Source organism: Priapulus caudatus, unplaced genomic scaffold (assembly GCF_000485595.1).
Source record: "Priapulus caudatus unplaced genomic scaffold, Priapulus_caudatus-5.0.1 Scaffold857, whole genome shotgun sequence".
In the NCBI taxonomy this organism is placed as follows: domain Eukaryota; kingdom Metazoa; phylum Priapulida; class Priapulimorpha; order Priapulimorphida; family Priapulidae; genus Priapulus; species Priapulus caudatus.
The window spans coordinates 13471-27746 of NW_014577918.1; the positions used below are offsets into that span (position 1 = coordinate 13471).

Below are 14276 nucleotides of genomic sequence, written 5' to 3' on the forward strand. Positions count from 1 at the left end.
CCGTCAGGGGCTGAGCCAATGGACATACAAACAGTCATGAATAAGAAGAAGGAATCCGCCTATATTACACAGGTTTGTGTGACGCTCACTCGCTCAGCCTCACGCACACACAGGCTCACATCAATAACAACAAGTTATGCTGCATGCTGGTGATACTGATAGTGTAAAGCCCATTCTTTGCTGCATACAGCTATAAACCTACTACTGGTGTTTCCACTCACACAGAAACCATGAAAGATTTGGAACTTCTAATTCTGCTCTAGCAAAATATCCTATATTTAACTCTAGAACTCTACTCTAGACTCTAGAAAGTTAGAAACGAGGACACGTACCGATTTTATGTTTTTACGCATGCTCGTTTACAAATCACAGGAGGGGCCTGCCGACGTCGGCTCGTGCTCGGGGGTTCCCGAAGAGCACATCAAGACGCGACACGCGCGCATCTACGTGCCGGCGCGCAATGCGATGCAGTCGGGAAACTTCGCGTCGAACCGCTGGCACGTCGACCTCGACAACCGCGAGCGCTGGGAGAACCCGCTGATGGGCTGGACGTCGACGGCCGACCCTCTGTCGAACGTGAGGCTCGACTTTGCGTCGGCCGAAGATGCGGAGGCGTTCTGCGAGAGGAACGGATGGGAGCACCACGTCGAACAGCCGAAGAAGTCGGCGCCGACGTTCAAGTCGTACGGAGCGAACTTCTCGTACAACAAGCGAACGAGGGTGTCGTCGAAGTGATCGTGGTTGCCGCTCGGGCTGTAGGTCGATAGGGGTCACTCGCCGATTTTAGGCGAGGCCAAATTCGATTTAAGTTACAACTAAAAAAACACGACCGAATCTTGGTTTAGAAAGACAGTCTGAATTTGCTACTGGCTGATGCTCGCTGTAGGTCGATAGAGGTCACTCGCCGATTTTAGGCGAGGCCTAATTCGATTTAACTTACTAGTTAATTACTACTCAAATGTTCGTTTCTTCATGTAGAAACACCGTTTGCATTCGGAGCTAAGACTGGCAATCCCGTTACATGCGTGAGCTTAGTGTATTGATTTTCACGTATATATTTGGTCCAGACAAAACTGCATAGATTTAGAAACTGTATAGGCTTGTATGAAACTGTGTACGTGTACACCTGCATACATCCGATTATTAAATTATACCCTTATTATATGTATTGATATGTGTTTTATGAATGTATATATGTGGGCTTCGGAGGGGTAGTGGAGACGACATATCAGGCACATGTGGGTTAAATTTGGCGTAAAAATTCAAGCAACAGCAAGTAATAGCCTATCTAAGCACATGGTGTAGATGTACTTCAAGGTTAACTAAAACACAATAGAAATATGGTACGTTTGTCATTAAAAAACATCTGTATTTACAAATTACTTGATCACATAAACATTTATCAAATACTGACTCATGTTATATAGGATGTGTAAGATAAAATCAACATCATTTCTCAAATACTGATATTTATCCTCATCTTATCTGATAATTTAACTCCACGTTTAATGTTGATGTGGCTTAATTTGTACTACATCAAACAATTTGCTAAACACTGATGCAAAAGCATTAAAATGCTGATATTATGCTGTAAATAATGCCCTTGATTTCTAGGCCATTCATAACTATTTTGTTTTCATTTCAAATTGCCACGTAAGCACAACTTATGAAAGTTCTTTCTATGAAATTATACTACTCCTGTTGTTAACACGTTCTTAGCACCTAGGACTATTAATTGTCATGCTTGAAGCTAGCATCTACGCTTCCATAAAGCTCTTGATCACGACCATAACATCTGCACTCTGCCAAGTGCATGACGTTACACTATCGGCACAAGCGTAATGGTTTCTTTGCAGTTAAAAAATCCAGCTGTTATCACAGTTGTACATGTAAGAAGTCGGCCATCACGACCGTCCTCTCCGTAACCTATAGACTACCATCGTAGTTCTGCTCATAGGGTCTATGTCCCCCAGGGTACTGCCGGAACGTACCCTGGTAACTATCTAGCTGATATGGTTAGGGTTAGAGTTAGGGTTAGGAAGTAGGCGTAGGCGACTCCCTAGACTCGTTAGTGGAGTAGGCGACGTACAGTCCGGCATATCAGATAGTTACCAGGGTACGTTCCGGCAGTACCCTGGGGGACATAATAGACCCTCTCAGCCGTAGTTCTGCAGGTATAGCAGACGACTTTGGTGGAATTTCTCTCGACAAAGTGGACACTCGGCCTGGAAGCAACAAGACAGTAACATATACTTGTAACTTGAACAACCCAGATTTGATCTTATCAAACATTATCGAACCACTACATTGAGCATGGCTCAGAATGAGGAACATTTATCAGTAGATATTTAGATGAACCTTCAACAAACTGGGTTACCCATTTCATGATATAACAGTAGATAAACTTTCAATAAACTTGGATGCCCATTTCATGATATAACAGCCCTCTATACTGTAATCAGTGGTTAATAATGACAAATTTGTCATTATTAACCCCTGCTATAATCAAACTTCTTGTAGTGGACACGTATTTAGAATGGACCCTCTATGTGTTGATCACTCTACAGGGTGCGAAATTAACGGGAGTCCGGAGTCAAATACTCCCTGATTTACTGTCGGACTCGCTGATTTGACATATGCAGGGGTCCGTGTGACTCCCTGAAAATTAGTTCGTTCCGGAGCACGGCCTCGCGGAATTACTGTATTTTATCAGCTAATTTCCAAAGAAAATTTGGCAGATGTGCAACTGCATGAATCTTAAAAATAAGCACATGTGTTATTGTTAATGTCTAATTTTGAACCTCAGACTGCGGACTCCCTCTTTTTTGAGGGTAGGGAGGGTAGGGTTGGACTCCCTTGTTCAAAAGTTAATTTCTACCCCTGCTCTATATGGAATGAATACCTGTCACTAAATGACACTACAGTCAAATCTCGGTTATCCAAATATCAATTATCCGAATTTCGGATTATCCGAACAAGATCTCAAGGTCCCGTGAATATTTAATTGTAATACAATCGGATCAGTTATCTGAACAACCAGTTATCGGTTATCCGAACAAAATACTCCCTGCCCGTTTCGTTCGGATAATCGAGGTTTAACTGTATTGGGGTTTCCCTAGGTCACTGTTACACAGCAAGACTACCTCTATAGAACGATCACCTGTCTATAAAGGACGCTACCCCGAGTGACCCTTATATGCAGCGTTGACAGTACCTTACCTTGTTTGCTGCCCACTCAAAGATGCACCTCCAGCAGAACAGATGACCACAGCTTGTCGCTGTCGTGTCGCGTCGCACGTCGAGGCACAGCGAACACTTCGACCGCGGCTCTAACGACGCGGCTGAACTGTAACGAAACGTGCGACTCTGCGTTACGAAACTGCTGAAACGGGGACAAACTTGAAGACCTAGTCAGGCTCATAGGGTCTATGTCCCCCAGGGTACTACTGCCGGAACGTACCCTGGGTACGGTCTGGTATACCGGAACGTACCCTGGTAACTATCTGATATGGTTAGGGTTATGGTTAGGGAGTAGGCGTAGGCGACTCCCTACTCATTAGTGGAGTAGGCGAGGTACGATCCGGCATAATTAGATAGTACCAGGGTACTACGTTCCGGCAGTACCCTGGGGGACATAGACCCTCTCAGCCCTAGTCAGTAGCTATAGCCAAACCTGTATTAGCAGATACCTCCATCGAATGAACACCAATATATAAAGACAACAAATAATTATAATTGTGAATCTAACAAAATTGATGAACTGTAACGAAATATGCGACTATACATTACAAAACTGCTGAAATCGTCGCCAATTTTACCACCGAATCAGTAGCTATAGCCAAATCTGTGGTAGCAGATACCTATAAATAATGAACATCTGTTATATAAAGAAGACTTCAGCATTTCTCGAACGTTTTAGAGTGAAACCAGCTCTGTTGAATGGGTATCTGTCTATAAATTGCACTTGGGGTTTCCCTTGAGTGACTCTCGAATACAGGTTTAACTGTAACTGACAGCAAGTCGTTTAGACCTATAAGCCGCATTAGGCAAACCTGCCTCTTGGCCGGCGTCGTGTTTTCCTGTAGATCTCCGGCGAAGAATTCGGTGACGTTATTGCGGTTGCTGTAGGCGGAGTAAGCGAGGGTGGACAGCAGCTGTGTGAGAGACAGCATGCCCAGCATCCGGTAACTATGTCTGGCACTGTCTCGCCACAGCTCACTCCGAACGCTCAGCTGCAACCGCGGCAAAAATTCTCATTGTTAGCCTCTCGCACTTGGTGCGAAACGTCAAAGGATGGCGATTCCGAGAAGAAATGATGAAAACAAACTACGAGGAGAATGTGATTAAATCAGGAGTAAGATAATATATCCTATATTATCTTACTCCTGATTAAATTGCATCACTCATGACCAAGATAGCTGAGTTTTTAGATCTAGGAGAGAAATTTTGGCTGCATTTTAAAAGAAAGCAAACAACTCTGTCATTTAATAGTCTATACCCATGTAGCGCTTTGCACAGTAACAGGAGTTGTTACAGAGTGAAGGGGTACACACGTAGAGAGCCTATAGTCACTGCATCGCTGCCTGTAAGACTTACGTAGGTCACACCAGTGAATCGCTTCGCGAGTTGATAATACATCCCCCGCACGTAGAACCACGCCAGATGCCATCGCTGCAACAGCTCTACTGCTCTCCGAATGATTGGAATGTATCCGAGTAACAGTCGCCTGGTCTCTGCGGGGATCCCGAGCGTGTTCGTGGGTTGCTTCAGGATATTTTGCAAGCGTAGAAGCAGCTTGTGTATAATGTAGGGGGTGGCAACGTGTAAAAACACCATGATCACTCTTCTCTGAAAAGTGATCATAAAAGAATCTAAACTTTAGCAGTTACATGCACTTCATAGAATCCAATCAAATGCGCCGAGACTATAATTTTCAGACATGGAGATTGTTGTGTATTGGTGATGGTGATCGATTCTCAATTTTCTCTGGGTCACATTTGTCTTTGTGTCCAGCCCCTGCTTAGGCTAAATTGTTGCCTCTGCGGTGATGCACGTAGAGTTCTCACTCAGACCACAGACTGGTTTGGCCATATAGTCAATTATAATAAAGCAGTGATTCGGTCAACCTCACACACATTTACTATTCACATAGTTTTACCTGTTAAGTATATAACCAAGAAAATATCTAGATATTTTTATGCACATACTTATTGTATAATATCTACAGATATGTTCATGGTATAAGTCACACTTCAGTGCTCGCTTGATATAGCCAGCTGCTTGCAAGAGATTATGCAATATTTCTTACTGGTACGCCTAACATACCGTAAGGGATGGCACAGCGATCCGAGAAGGGTCCACTTGAAGAATATTCACATATTCTTCACCAAGTGTTTGGTATCCTAGAAATTACAAGAAACATCTGTGAATGTGCATCATGTATAGTAATAACAGATAACTATCTCTACTTAATTAGCATATTGGCAAAGTAATTAAATCATACAAAATTACCACTACGCAGTGGGTACTTAAATTAATCCAGATATATACAGTCAGTAATAAACTAGCTACTAATTCATTGGCACCCTGATTACACATATGCCTTGCACACTTGATTATCCTGTTGTTTCACAGTTACCTGATATAGTAGTGCATATGAAGTAACCAGCTCCTGCTAAAACTTCTATTTCTTTCCTCCATCTCAACCATGACTGTGGTCCTGAAACACGTACAGTTACACAGTTATGCATAAATTAGGCTCATAGGGTCTATGTCCCCCAGGGTACTGCCGGAACGTACCCTGGTCACTATTTGATATGGTTAGGGTTAGGGTTAGGATTAGGGTTAGGGTTCGGGTTAGGGAGTAGGCGTAGGCGACTCCCTAGACTCGTTAGTGGAGTAGACGAGGTACGGTTCGGCATATATTAGATAGTACCAGGGTACGTTCCGGTATACCGGACCGTACCCAGGGTACGTTCCGGCAGTACCCCGGGGGACATAGACCCTCTCAGCATAAATTAGCTGCTACCGCAACATTCCCAGAATTACACCACAGGACCTTGGAGGCTCAAGTTTCAAGAAGAGTAAAAGAGCGAAGCAGCCTGTGATAAAAGATCTGCGCATGCATATGCAATCTGCGCTTCACTCTTTTACCACAGGCCGCTTCGCTCTTTTAGTCTTCTTGAAACTTGAGCCTTGATCCTTGATCGAAGCTTTTTAAAGCTGTATTGGCCTCTTGTATGTAGCACTTGTATGGCAATGTCTCATAGTATTGGCACATGTATTGAGTAATGTATTGAGCCTCCAGGGGCCTGTGATTACACCAGGACGGCAGGAGTCTATCTATATAATCTAGCTCTAGTAACTATAGTACGCAAATGCAGACGTTATAACTCCGCTTTGCTAATCTGAGGGAGCGGGTTTATCCCCATTAGTGGGGTCTGCGTCGGCTCGGACTATAGTTACTAGAGGCTGCCTAGAGGCTAGAGTCTATCATTGTATCAATCTCCTGATTACTCAGTATAAAGGTAGAGCCAGTCTGTAGGTTATTTTGTTATCTTACCTGCAAGCATTTGAACAAGGAAATTGACTGATTCGTTGACATAGCTGAGGTAATCCTCGTCTTTTTGGACTGCACGAACAATTCCTGAAGGACCAGCATTTTCTAGAGGCATTTCATCTGCACGTACGTAAACAACACACACGCACAATCGCACATGCTAGGAAATCACTACCGGGTCGTAGGGTCGAAGGACGTCACGTCCGGTACCTTGTTTTTCTTGTTAATCAAACATAAAAATTAAAATAGCGTCTAAAGCCAAGGCACCGGGGATGGCTAGGCATATCGGTATAGCCAAAGAAATAATATACTATATGATCTACCTTTCTATACCTATCAGAAGTAAATAATCTCATTCCTTTGGGCATATTTTCCAAAATGATCTTATTTTGGGACCATTGAATAAGGAATTTTCCAGCAATAGATGGCGCGACGAACCACTTAAAAAAAGAAGGCTCATACACAACAGCTGGCATAACGAAATTGAGTGTATAGAGACTTATATCGTATAATACTATTAAATAACTACGTTCATGACTAAGCTCTCCTCAATCAACATCTGCTTTCGCTTCTTCCACCCCCTTCCTTTCCTCCTATCATTCGCTGCACCCCTTTCCTTTCCTCCTATCATTCGCTGCACCCCTTTCCTTTCCTCCTATCATTCGCTGCACCCCTTTCCTTCCCTTCTTGGTCATCTTTCTTCCTCTTCTGCCACCTACAGCCCTTCATTCCCCTTTTCAAACTAGTGAATATTCTTTTCACTTGTACCAAATGCAAATGCCTTCACAGTGCATCTGACCTTGCAAGCCACACATTGTTGCTGCATTGCTGGTTTAATTCCATGTTTCCACATTAACTGAAGTATTGATCAATGCAGTTACTCAACTGCAGTACTTCCTGGGAGCACTTACACAACAACGAAGCATGTAGTTAAAGGATTGACGCACGCACTACAAATAAAACTTCCAACACATCTTTTGGAGTACAACAGCAACAATTGTATTTATTTCACATACCGCTACAAACTTAAGTTTCCTTTTGTACGAGATGGCTCGAGACCACTACATAGTTGTAACTTGAAAGCACTATACCAGACACGTTAGAGGTTCCACATACTATGGAAATAGTCGTTGGCCTGACCACACTTTAAAAGTGCTTTCTCTAATATAACAGGTAACAATAACAGAAATAATATAGTTCCCTTTTATACCTACAAGTGTCAACAATTAAATGCAAGCATCTTTTAAACACCGGTAGTGTATGACTAAAATAGCACCGCTTAGCAAACTTTTATGGTGGTATTTTTTAGTGGGCTATTATTGCTAAGGATTACTGAATCGTGTAACTGTTTGTTCTTGTCAGCTGCTCTGAAGTGAAGATTTTTATTTTTGAAAGCGACACAGTGCATGCCAGCAGACAGACACCTGCATACCTTTACCTAAACAACTACATACCGCGCGAAGGAAGCCATCTAATGACCACGAAGAAGAAAAAAAATCGCCGCTAGCGAAAAAGTCACATCTTATTTCGTGCAGCCTCTCGACAAAACAGCTAAGTTTATGATGCGAAGAAGAAGAAGAGGAGCGACCGATTGATTGATCGCTCGCCCGCGCACAAAGTCGGCAGTCAGGTCTCGATCGTCCGACGACTTATAAGTCGGACTTGCGGAAGTTCTTTCCGGCGTACTGGGCTTTGGCTCCTAGCTCCTCCTCGATACGCAGCAGCTGGTTGTACTTGGCCAGACGCTCCGAGCGGCACGGTGCACCGGTCTTGATCTGTTTGCGAGAAAAAATAATCGGTCAGCGTGCGCGAATGACGAGGAAACGGTGACGACGCGAGCGAGAAATGGCAGTAAAATGCTACTATTCACAGCAATGCCTTTAATACATACGAATGCCAGGGAAACCCGCGAGCTATGCTACTAAGGTAAGGGTACCAACAATGCGCCACGAATGCTGCCGGCCCACGCACTCATCTACCCTGCAGTCGCAAACTTTAATATTCAGGGCAATTCCTTTAAAACACTCGTACGAATGCTACGGAAACCCGCAATGTGCTACGAATACTGCCTGTGCGTTTCTGCCTGCCCCACACAATACTCTACCCCGCAGATTAGAACGAACCGGCGTTCGTGCAGGCCCACACCACACCCTACCACGCGTACGACAGCGAACCAGAGAGAGAGAGAGAGAGAGAGAGAGAGAAAGAAAGAAAGAGAGAAAGAGAGAGGGGCGAAGATAGAGAGACAGGTTACTTTCTCTCTCGAAAGTGATTTACATTTATAAAAGAGTGACTGGAATAAGCTATCACTAAAACAGGTTAATATCTGTAGCGAGACTACGAGGGCTACACACGAAGCAGAGCCAGCCCATGAGTGCAGCTGATCGCTGAAGGTTACAGCAGGCTGTACAAGTCCTACACACACACGCACGTGCAACTGATCACATATTATTCGTTTCTATACATCTCCCTCTCGCATATAGAGAAGATTCTAGAAACCTGGTTGGGCTATATATAGAATTGGCCTACTGCTATATAAAGTACACCGGCATATATATAAAGTAGCCGTGTGCGTATCAAGGCTGGCTAGCTCGAGCCCAGAGCTGCGATGCACAAATAGTAAAAAGAAAAACAGGCTGAATGTTAAGGTTCATGGACGGCGTACGAACTGCATAAGGAAAATGGTTAACCTCTAACATTTGTAGTTGCGCTAACAAATAATTCGAATATTATACGATTAATGTTACGTGTATAGAGTTTCACACCCAATGCTCACGCGTGGCTGGAAAAAGAAATCAATGGAAATGGAATTGTAGGGATGCCGAAAAGGATTCCGGGAATTGATACAGTTCTGCATTGGATTTTATTGCATGCGCGCTTAATTTCGATACACACTGCAGCTATTACAAGCTTCAACAATACATAATGAACCACAAAGACTTTCAACCTATCTGACTGACTACGTGATAAGTGTACATGCTCCCCAAAAGAAAAAAATGCAAGGATAACAACAATGATTTGTCGACCTTCTGTGATAGACAGCCCACACAACCCAAGCATGCAAAAATCACACAGACAACACAAATCCTTTGTTTTACCTTACAGCATGTTAATACAACTAGAAACGTGTGCAAACGGAGCTGACATTTCCACTCATCCCACATTCACTATTCAGCCACGCCCACATGAGACCCACTAAGCGGATCCTCACTCATAATGTAAAGAGCAATATATCTTGTTATATATATAGAGAGAGAGAGAGGGAGAGGGAGGGAGGGAGGGAGAGAGAGAGAGAACACAATACTCTACCCTGCAGATTAGAACGAACCGGCGTTCGTGCAGGCCCACACCACACCCTACCACGCGTACGACAGCGAACCACCGCCGACCGACCGACCGACCCCGCCCGGAGTCCGACGACGAGAGCGAACTGGCGTTCGTGCCTGCCCCACACAATACCCTACCCCACAGATTAAAGCGAACCGGCGTTCGTGCAGGCCCACACCATACACTACGCGTACGACAGCGACCGACCGACCGTACCTGTCCCGCCCGGAGTCCGACGACGAGGTCGGCGATGAAGGCATCCTCGGTCTCGCCGGAGCGATGAGACACCATTACTCCCCAGCCGTTCTTCTTCGACAGCTGGCAGGCCTGGATCGACTCGGTGACGGAGCCAATCTGGTTCACCTTCAGCAGCAGGCAGTTGCAAGCCTTCTTGTCGATGGCCGTCTGGATGCTGCAGAGGAGCGAGGCAAGGGTAAATGTCACCACACGTGTCAAAAGCAAACGTCTGTGCGTGTGCGTGCGCCTCAGGGCGTATATTATATATATATGTATATATGGGTACATGTAAATAATAAAATAAATATACCCAATGACAGGCCTTGCCCGCCTAATGCCCTTAAAAGAGGCTTTCTGCTCACCATCATAGCCTCCTGCCTCCCCCCAAAGAGCCTCCCCATTCACCACCAGATTCTGTCCTCCTCCTGTAAGAAGACCCACCACCACCCCCTGACCCACCACCACCCACTCACAACTACGCTCGCGACCTGGGGGAAAAATAACTTTTTTTTGACAGGGGGCTCTTTTTCAAGTCTGTGGAAAAATAGCTCTCGTCAAAAATTTTACGGGAGCTATTTTGAGCCTCACGAGAGCGATTTCGGAGGTTTGAAGAGCGAATCGCTCATCGCTCCCGTGTATTTTTTACCCTGCTCGCGACTCACCGCTTGGGGTTGGTGACGGTGAGATCGTCACCGACGAGCTGGATCTTGACGGTGGCCATCAGCGCGGACCACGAAGCCCAGTCGTCCTGGTCGAACGCGTCCTCGATGGACACGATCGGGTACTCGGCGATGAAGCTGCGGTACATGTTGGCCAGCTCGTCTCCCGGAAGCTGCGCAAACAAGACAGAGACGACTCGTTAGTCACGAATGTCGGGCCCATAAACATGGCTTCCGAATCACTTTGCTTACGAGGATGATCTCTACTCCAGACGAGGAGCGTTAGTTGCGAATGTAGGGCGCACGGACGTGGCTTATGAAAGCACTTTGCCTAGTACTAGGTTGTTGTTCTCTCCCAACTCTCCTCTCCGACTCTTTTGAGTAGTAGGATTGAACTACTGCTAGGTAAGGGACTTCAGCAGAGACAACGCAATTTAATGTAGGGCCCACCAACGTGACTTCCCTGGCAGGTTCGCCGACAAGGTTGTTCTCTCACAACTAGCTACACGACTACAAGATACGGGAAACGGACACGCACCCATTTGCTCTCGTCAGACTTGGGGTTCTTGAAGTCGAGATCGTACTTCTTGCCCTTGCAGAACTCGGAGGCAGCGACGTCCATGCCGATCTCGATCTTTCCCGTGTAGCCGGCCTTCTCGATGGCCAGCTTCAGGAGCTCGAGAGCTGCGGCGAAGACAAAACATAGGTAACCACAATACATAATACACGATACCTAATAACATAAACATAGAGCACGGGGTTAGGGCAGTGCTTCTTAAACTATTTCATAAGGTAAACATAATACATAATACAGTGAAGCCCCGTTATAACGCGATGGTTGGGGTCCATAAAATGTAATCGCGAAAAAAGCGGGGTCGCACTAAATCGGTGTTATATATACGTGGCTATATAAGAGCAAAAAATGGGGTCCAACAACTCAGCGCGTTAAATCGGGGAGTGTAAAATCGGGGTTCCACTGTACATCTATATAAGTAATATAAGATAAACATTGAGCACGGGTTTAGGGCAGTGCTTCTTAAACTATATCAGTGTCATTCATCCTCGAGTCTTCATCACAAAATTTCATTCACCCGCAACTAAATTTCCTTGTGTTTTGGGTAAGGTTCATACACCCCAAAATAATTTCATTCACCCTCGGGTGAATCATTCACCAGTTTAACAAGCACTGGGTAAGGGCACCCAGAGCCGCCGACACACATAATGCTGTCATGTAAGCTACCAGGAGGAAAAATTATTTTTCGGGGGCTACTTTTCAAGCTCGCGTGCATGAAAATAGCACTCTAAAATTTGGTTTGCATTGAACTCTATGCAAATTTACGGGGGCTCTTTTTGGCATTTCGGGGGCTAAATCGCCCCGAGCCCCCGTGTTTTTTCACTGTAAGCTACATATATTGTCATTGTACGCTCATTGCAACCAGCGACCACTACTAGCAGAGCTCCCTCTGAATTTATTAGCCAAGACTTGAGCCACCAGTTATTTTTTAGCTGCCAATGCCGAGCATGGGTGGTTAGGGTACTTTAAGCCCAGGTGAGACACGACGCTGTCATTGTCATACAATACGTTACACACTCTATGAAAACGGGATAAACGGATAAAACGAAGGACTAAACACGTAAACAGTTCGAAACGCATGGAGAGCCACGGACTGCAAACAGAACCCCCCCCCCCACCCCTGTTAAGGATCACCAACAGTCGGTCCCCTGCTGCTGCTTCTAGTCTCGTCTCACGCACCTTCCTTGTTGTCCTGGATGTTGGGAGCGAAACCACCCTCATCACCGACGCTGGTGGCGTCGAGGCCGTAGCGGGCCTTGATGACGTTCTTCAGGTGGTGGTAGATCTCGGATCCCATGCGCATCGCCTCGGTAAAGCTGGCAGCACCTGCGGGGAAATTTTTGCACGGATCACATTTCCGTCGCAACAAATTTAGATCGAATTTCTGTTGAACTTCGCGATCGACGAATTTAGCAGAACCTGCGGATGGCGCGCGAAAACCGCCGGTGGCATTTCACTCTAAAACAACGATCGAATTTTCACGCAGCGCTGCATAGCAACAGGCATGATCATACAATCGCTGCGCAGCCGATGCCGTTACCGTCACTCCTCGACCGATTTTGTTGTTGCTGCAGCTGCTGCTACCTCATTAAATAATCAACATACGACCTTAAAAAGGCTTTGTCCGCTTTAGTCACTGTACTTACACAACTTGCTTTTGGCGGAAAATTTTCCGATAGGAACGCATCTCCAATTACATAACTGACGTAGACGAAAAAAACGAGATCCACGCAGGGGGATTCCGCGTTATTAACGTTTTTTCTCTGCATTATCATAACCTGGGGCATCACCGCACCATTTCACCCCATCAACCACGTTTACGGGAGTTCCCGAGACAGGCCGAGGCATAGTAATCTCGTAAAACCGCCGCTGGCTGTCGCCGGACGAAGTAATTTCTCTGTGCGACGTACCGGTCGGCAAGATCATGAACTCCTGCATGGCGAGCTTGTTTCCGGCGTGGCTGCCACCGTTGATGACGTTGAACGCCGGCACGGGCAGGATGACCTCCTTGTTACCAGCGAGGTCGGCGATGTGACGGTACAGCGGCACACCCTGAACACACACACACACAAACCGTAAGGTACGATGACTCCATGCGGTACGAACAATACAGCGCATGGCAGAGTCGCTATCCTCTGTTCCGCTTCAAACCAACGTATTAGCCAGCGAGCCGTGCAGCCGTGATTTGCACGGTCAGCTTTGAAACTGCACGGCCAAAAATGTGTAGCACGGCCTAGCCGTGTACATTTGTAAGATCCCAATATGCACTCCCAAATATTTTCGCACTCGTTTGTTGCCCGACAATTACAATCATTTCTGGCTAATACCTTTTTCTGCTTCAGAAACGAAAATCGCAACGAAGTGGAGTTACTTTTACACTCGCAGCGTCTAGCCCACGGTGGCTGGCGTGGGCGTTGCCCTGCTCGCGTGGCCGCCCGGCACATATATACTCCGCCGCATCAATGTTGATTTAAAAAAAAAAAAAAAAAAGTCTATATAGGCTTTTATGCTCAGAGCAGGAAATTGAGTTTTCAGCAATATCAAAAATCAAAATTCAGCGGGGCATCCCCAACCCCCATAGATGGCCGCCACGCCTTGCACACTGGATGCGCCCTGCACTTAAAAATCTGGCAGAACCCGACATCGTTCCGACACTAACACCACCCTTAAGCGCCATCACGCGCTCAGTTACAGGTCACGCGCACCGGCACCACAACGCACAAAGCTCGAAGCTCCGCCCGGACCCAGGGTCGAAATTATTATTATTTTCGAAATCTATATTATATGGTAATCCATCGGATACCAGTACGAAACTGTAATCCCATTTTTGATAGAATTCAAACAATTGTACCCCCAAAATCTGACATATCAATAAAGCATTTGAAATAATCAATATGTAATAAATTAACATAAAAAACGA

The 14276-nt window shown here is 45.6% G+C and overlaps 3 protein-coding genes across 7 annotated transcripts in view; 1 reads left to right on the forward strand and 2 right to left on the reverse strand.

The window, feature by feature from the left end:
* LOC106814031 (NADH dehydrogenase [ubiquinone] iron-sulfur protein 4, mitochondrial-like) overlaps positions 1 to 812 on the forward strand; it is a 1517-nt gene extending 705 nt beyond the window's left edge. The window contains exons 2-3 of one of the 3 annotated variants that reach the window (XM_014818289.1): positions 52 to 72; positions 373 to 812. In XM_014818289.1, coding sequence (XP_014673775.1) covers positions 52 to 72; positions 373 to 735 — 384 coding nt within the window. In that variant the 3' untranslated portion in view covers positions 736 to 812. Of the gene's footprint in view, positions 1 to 6; positions 73 to 372 lie in introns of those variants that run through there. The other 2 variants (XM_014818291.1, XM_014818290.1) reach the window with 2 other exon arrangements.
* Positions 1 to 6769, reverse strand: part of LOC106814030 (peroxisome biogenesis factor 10-like) — a 12941-nt gene extending 6172 nt beyond the window's left edge. The window contains exons 1-8 of one of the 3 annotated variants that reach the window (XM_014818288.1): positions 6563 to 6769; positions 5639 to 5719; positions 5326 to 5402; positions 4597 to 4848; positions 4057 to 4232; positions 3220 to 3346; positions 2113 to 2225; positions 1983 to 1992 (exon numbers count right to left, since the gene is read on the reverse strand). In XM_014818288.1, the coding sequence (XP_014673774.1) occupies positions 2157 to 2225; positions 3220 to 3346; positions 4057 to 4232; positions 4597 to 4848; positions 5326 to 5402; positions 5639 to 5719; positions 6563 to 6674 (894 nt within the window). In that variant the 5' untranslated portion in view covers positions 6675 to 6769 and the 3' untranslated portion in view covers positions 1983 to 1992; positions 2113 to 2156. Of the gene's footprint in view, positions 1 to 1982; positions 1993 to 2089; positions 2226 to 3219; positions 3347 to 4056; positions 4233 to 4596; positions 4849 to 5325; positions 5403 to 5638; positions 5720 to 6562 lie in introns of those variants that run through there. The other 2 variants (XM_014818287.1, XM_014818286.1) reach the window with 2 other exon arrangements.
* Positions 6770 to 7534: 765 nt separating this feature from the next.
* The window catches only part of LOC106814029 (enolase-like), a 21281-nt gene continuing 14539 nt past the window's right edge, over positions 7535 to 14276 (reverse strand). Inside the window, exons 2-7 of the mRNA XM_014818284.1 lie at positions 13267 to 13408; positions 12536 to 12682; positions 11321 to 11466; positions 10786 to 10955; positions 10103 to 10298; positions 7535 to 8334 (exon numbers count right to left, since the gene is read on the reverse strand). Coding sequence (XP_014673770.1) covers positions 8209 to 8334; positions 10103 to 10298; positions 10786 to 10955; positions 11321 to 11466; positions 12536 to 12682; positions 13267 to 13408 — 927 coding nt within the window. The 3' untranslated portion in view covers positions 7535 to 8208. The remainder of the gene's footprint in view (positions 8335 to 10102; positions 10299 to 10785; positions 10956 to 11320; positions 11467 to 12535; positions 12683 to 13266; positions 13409 to 14276) is intronic.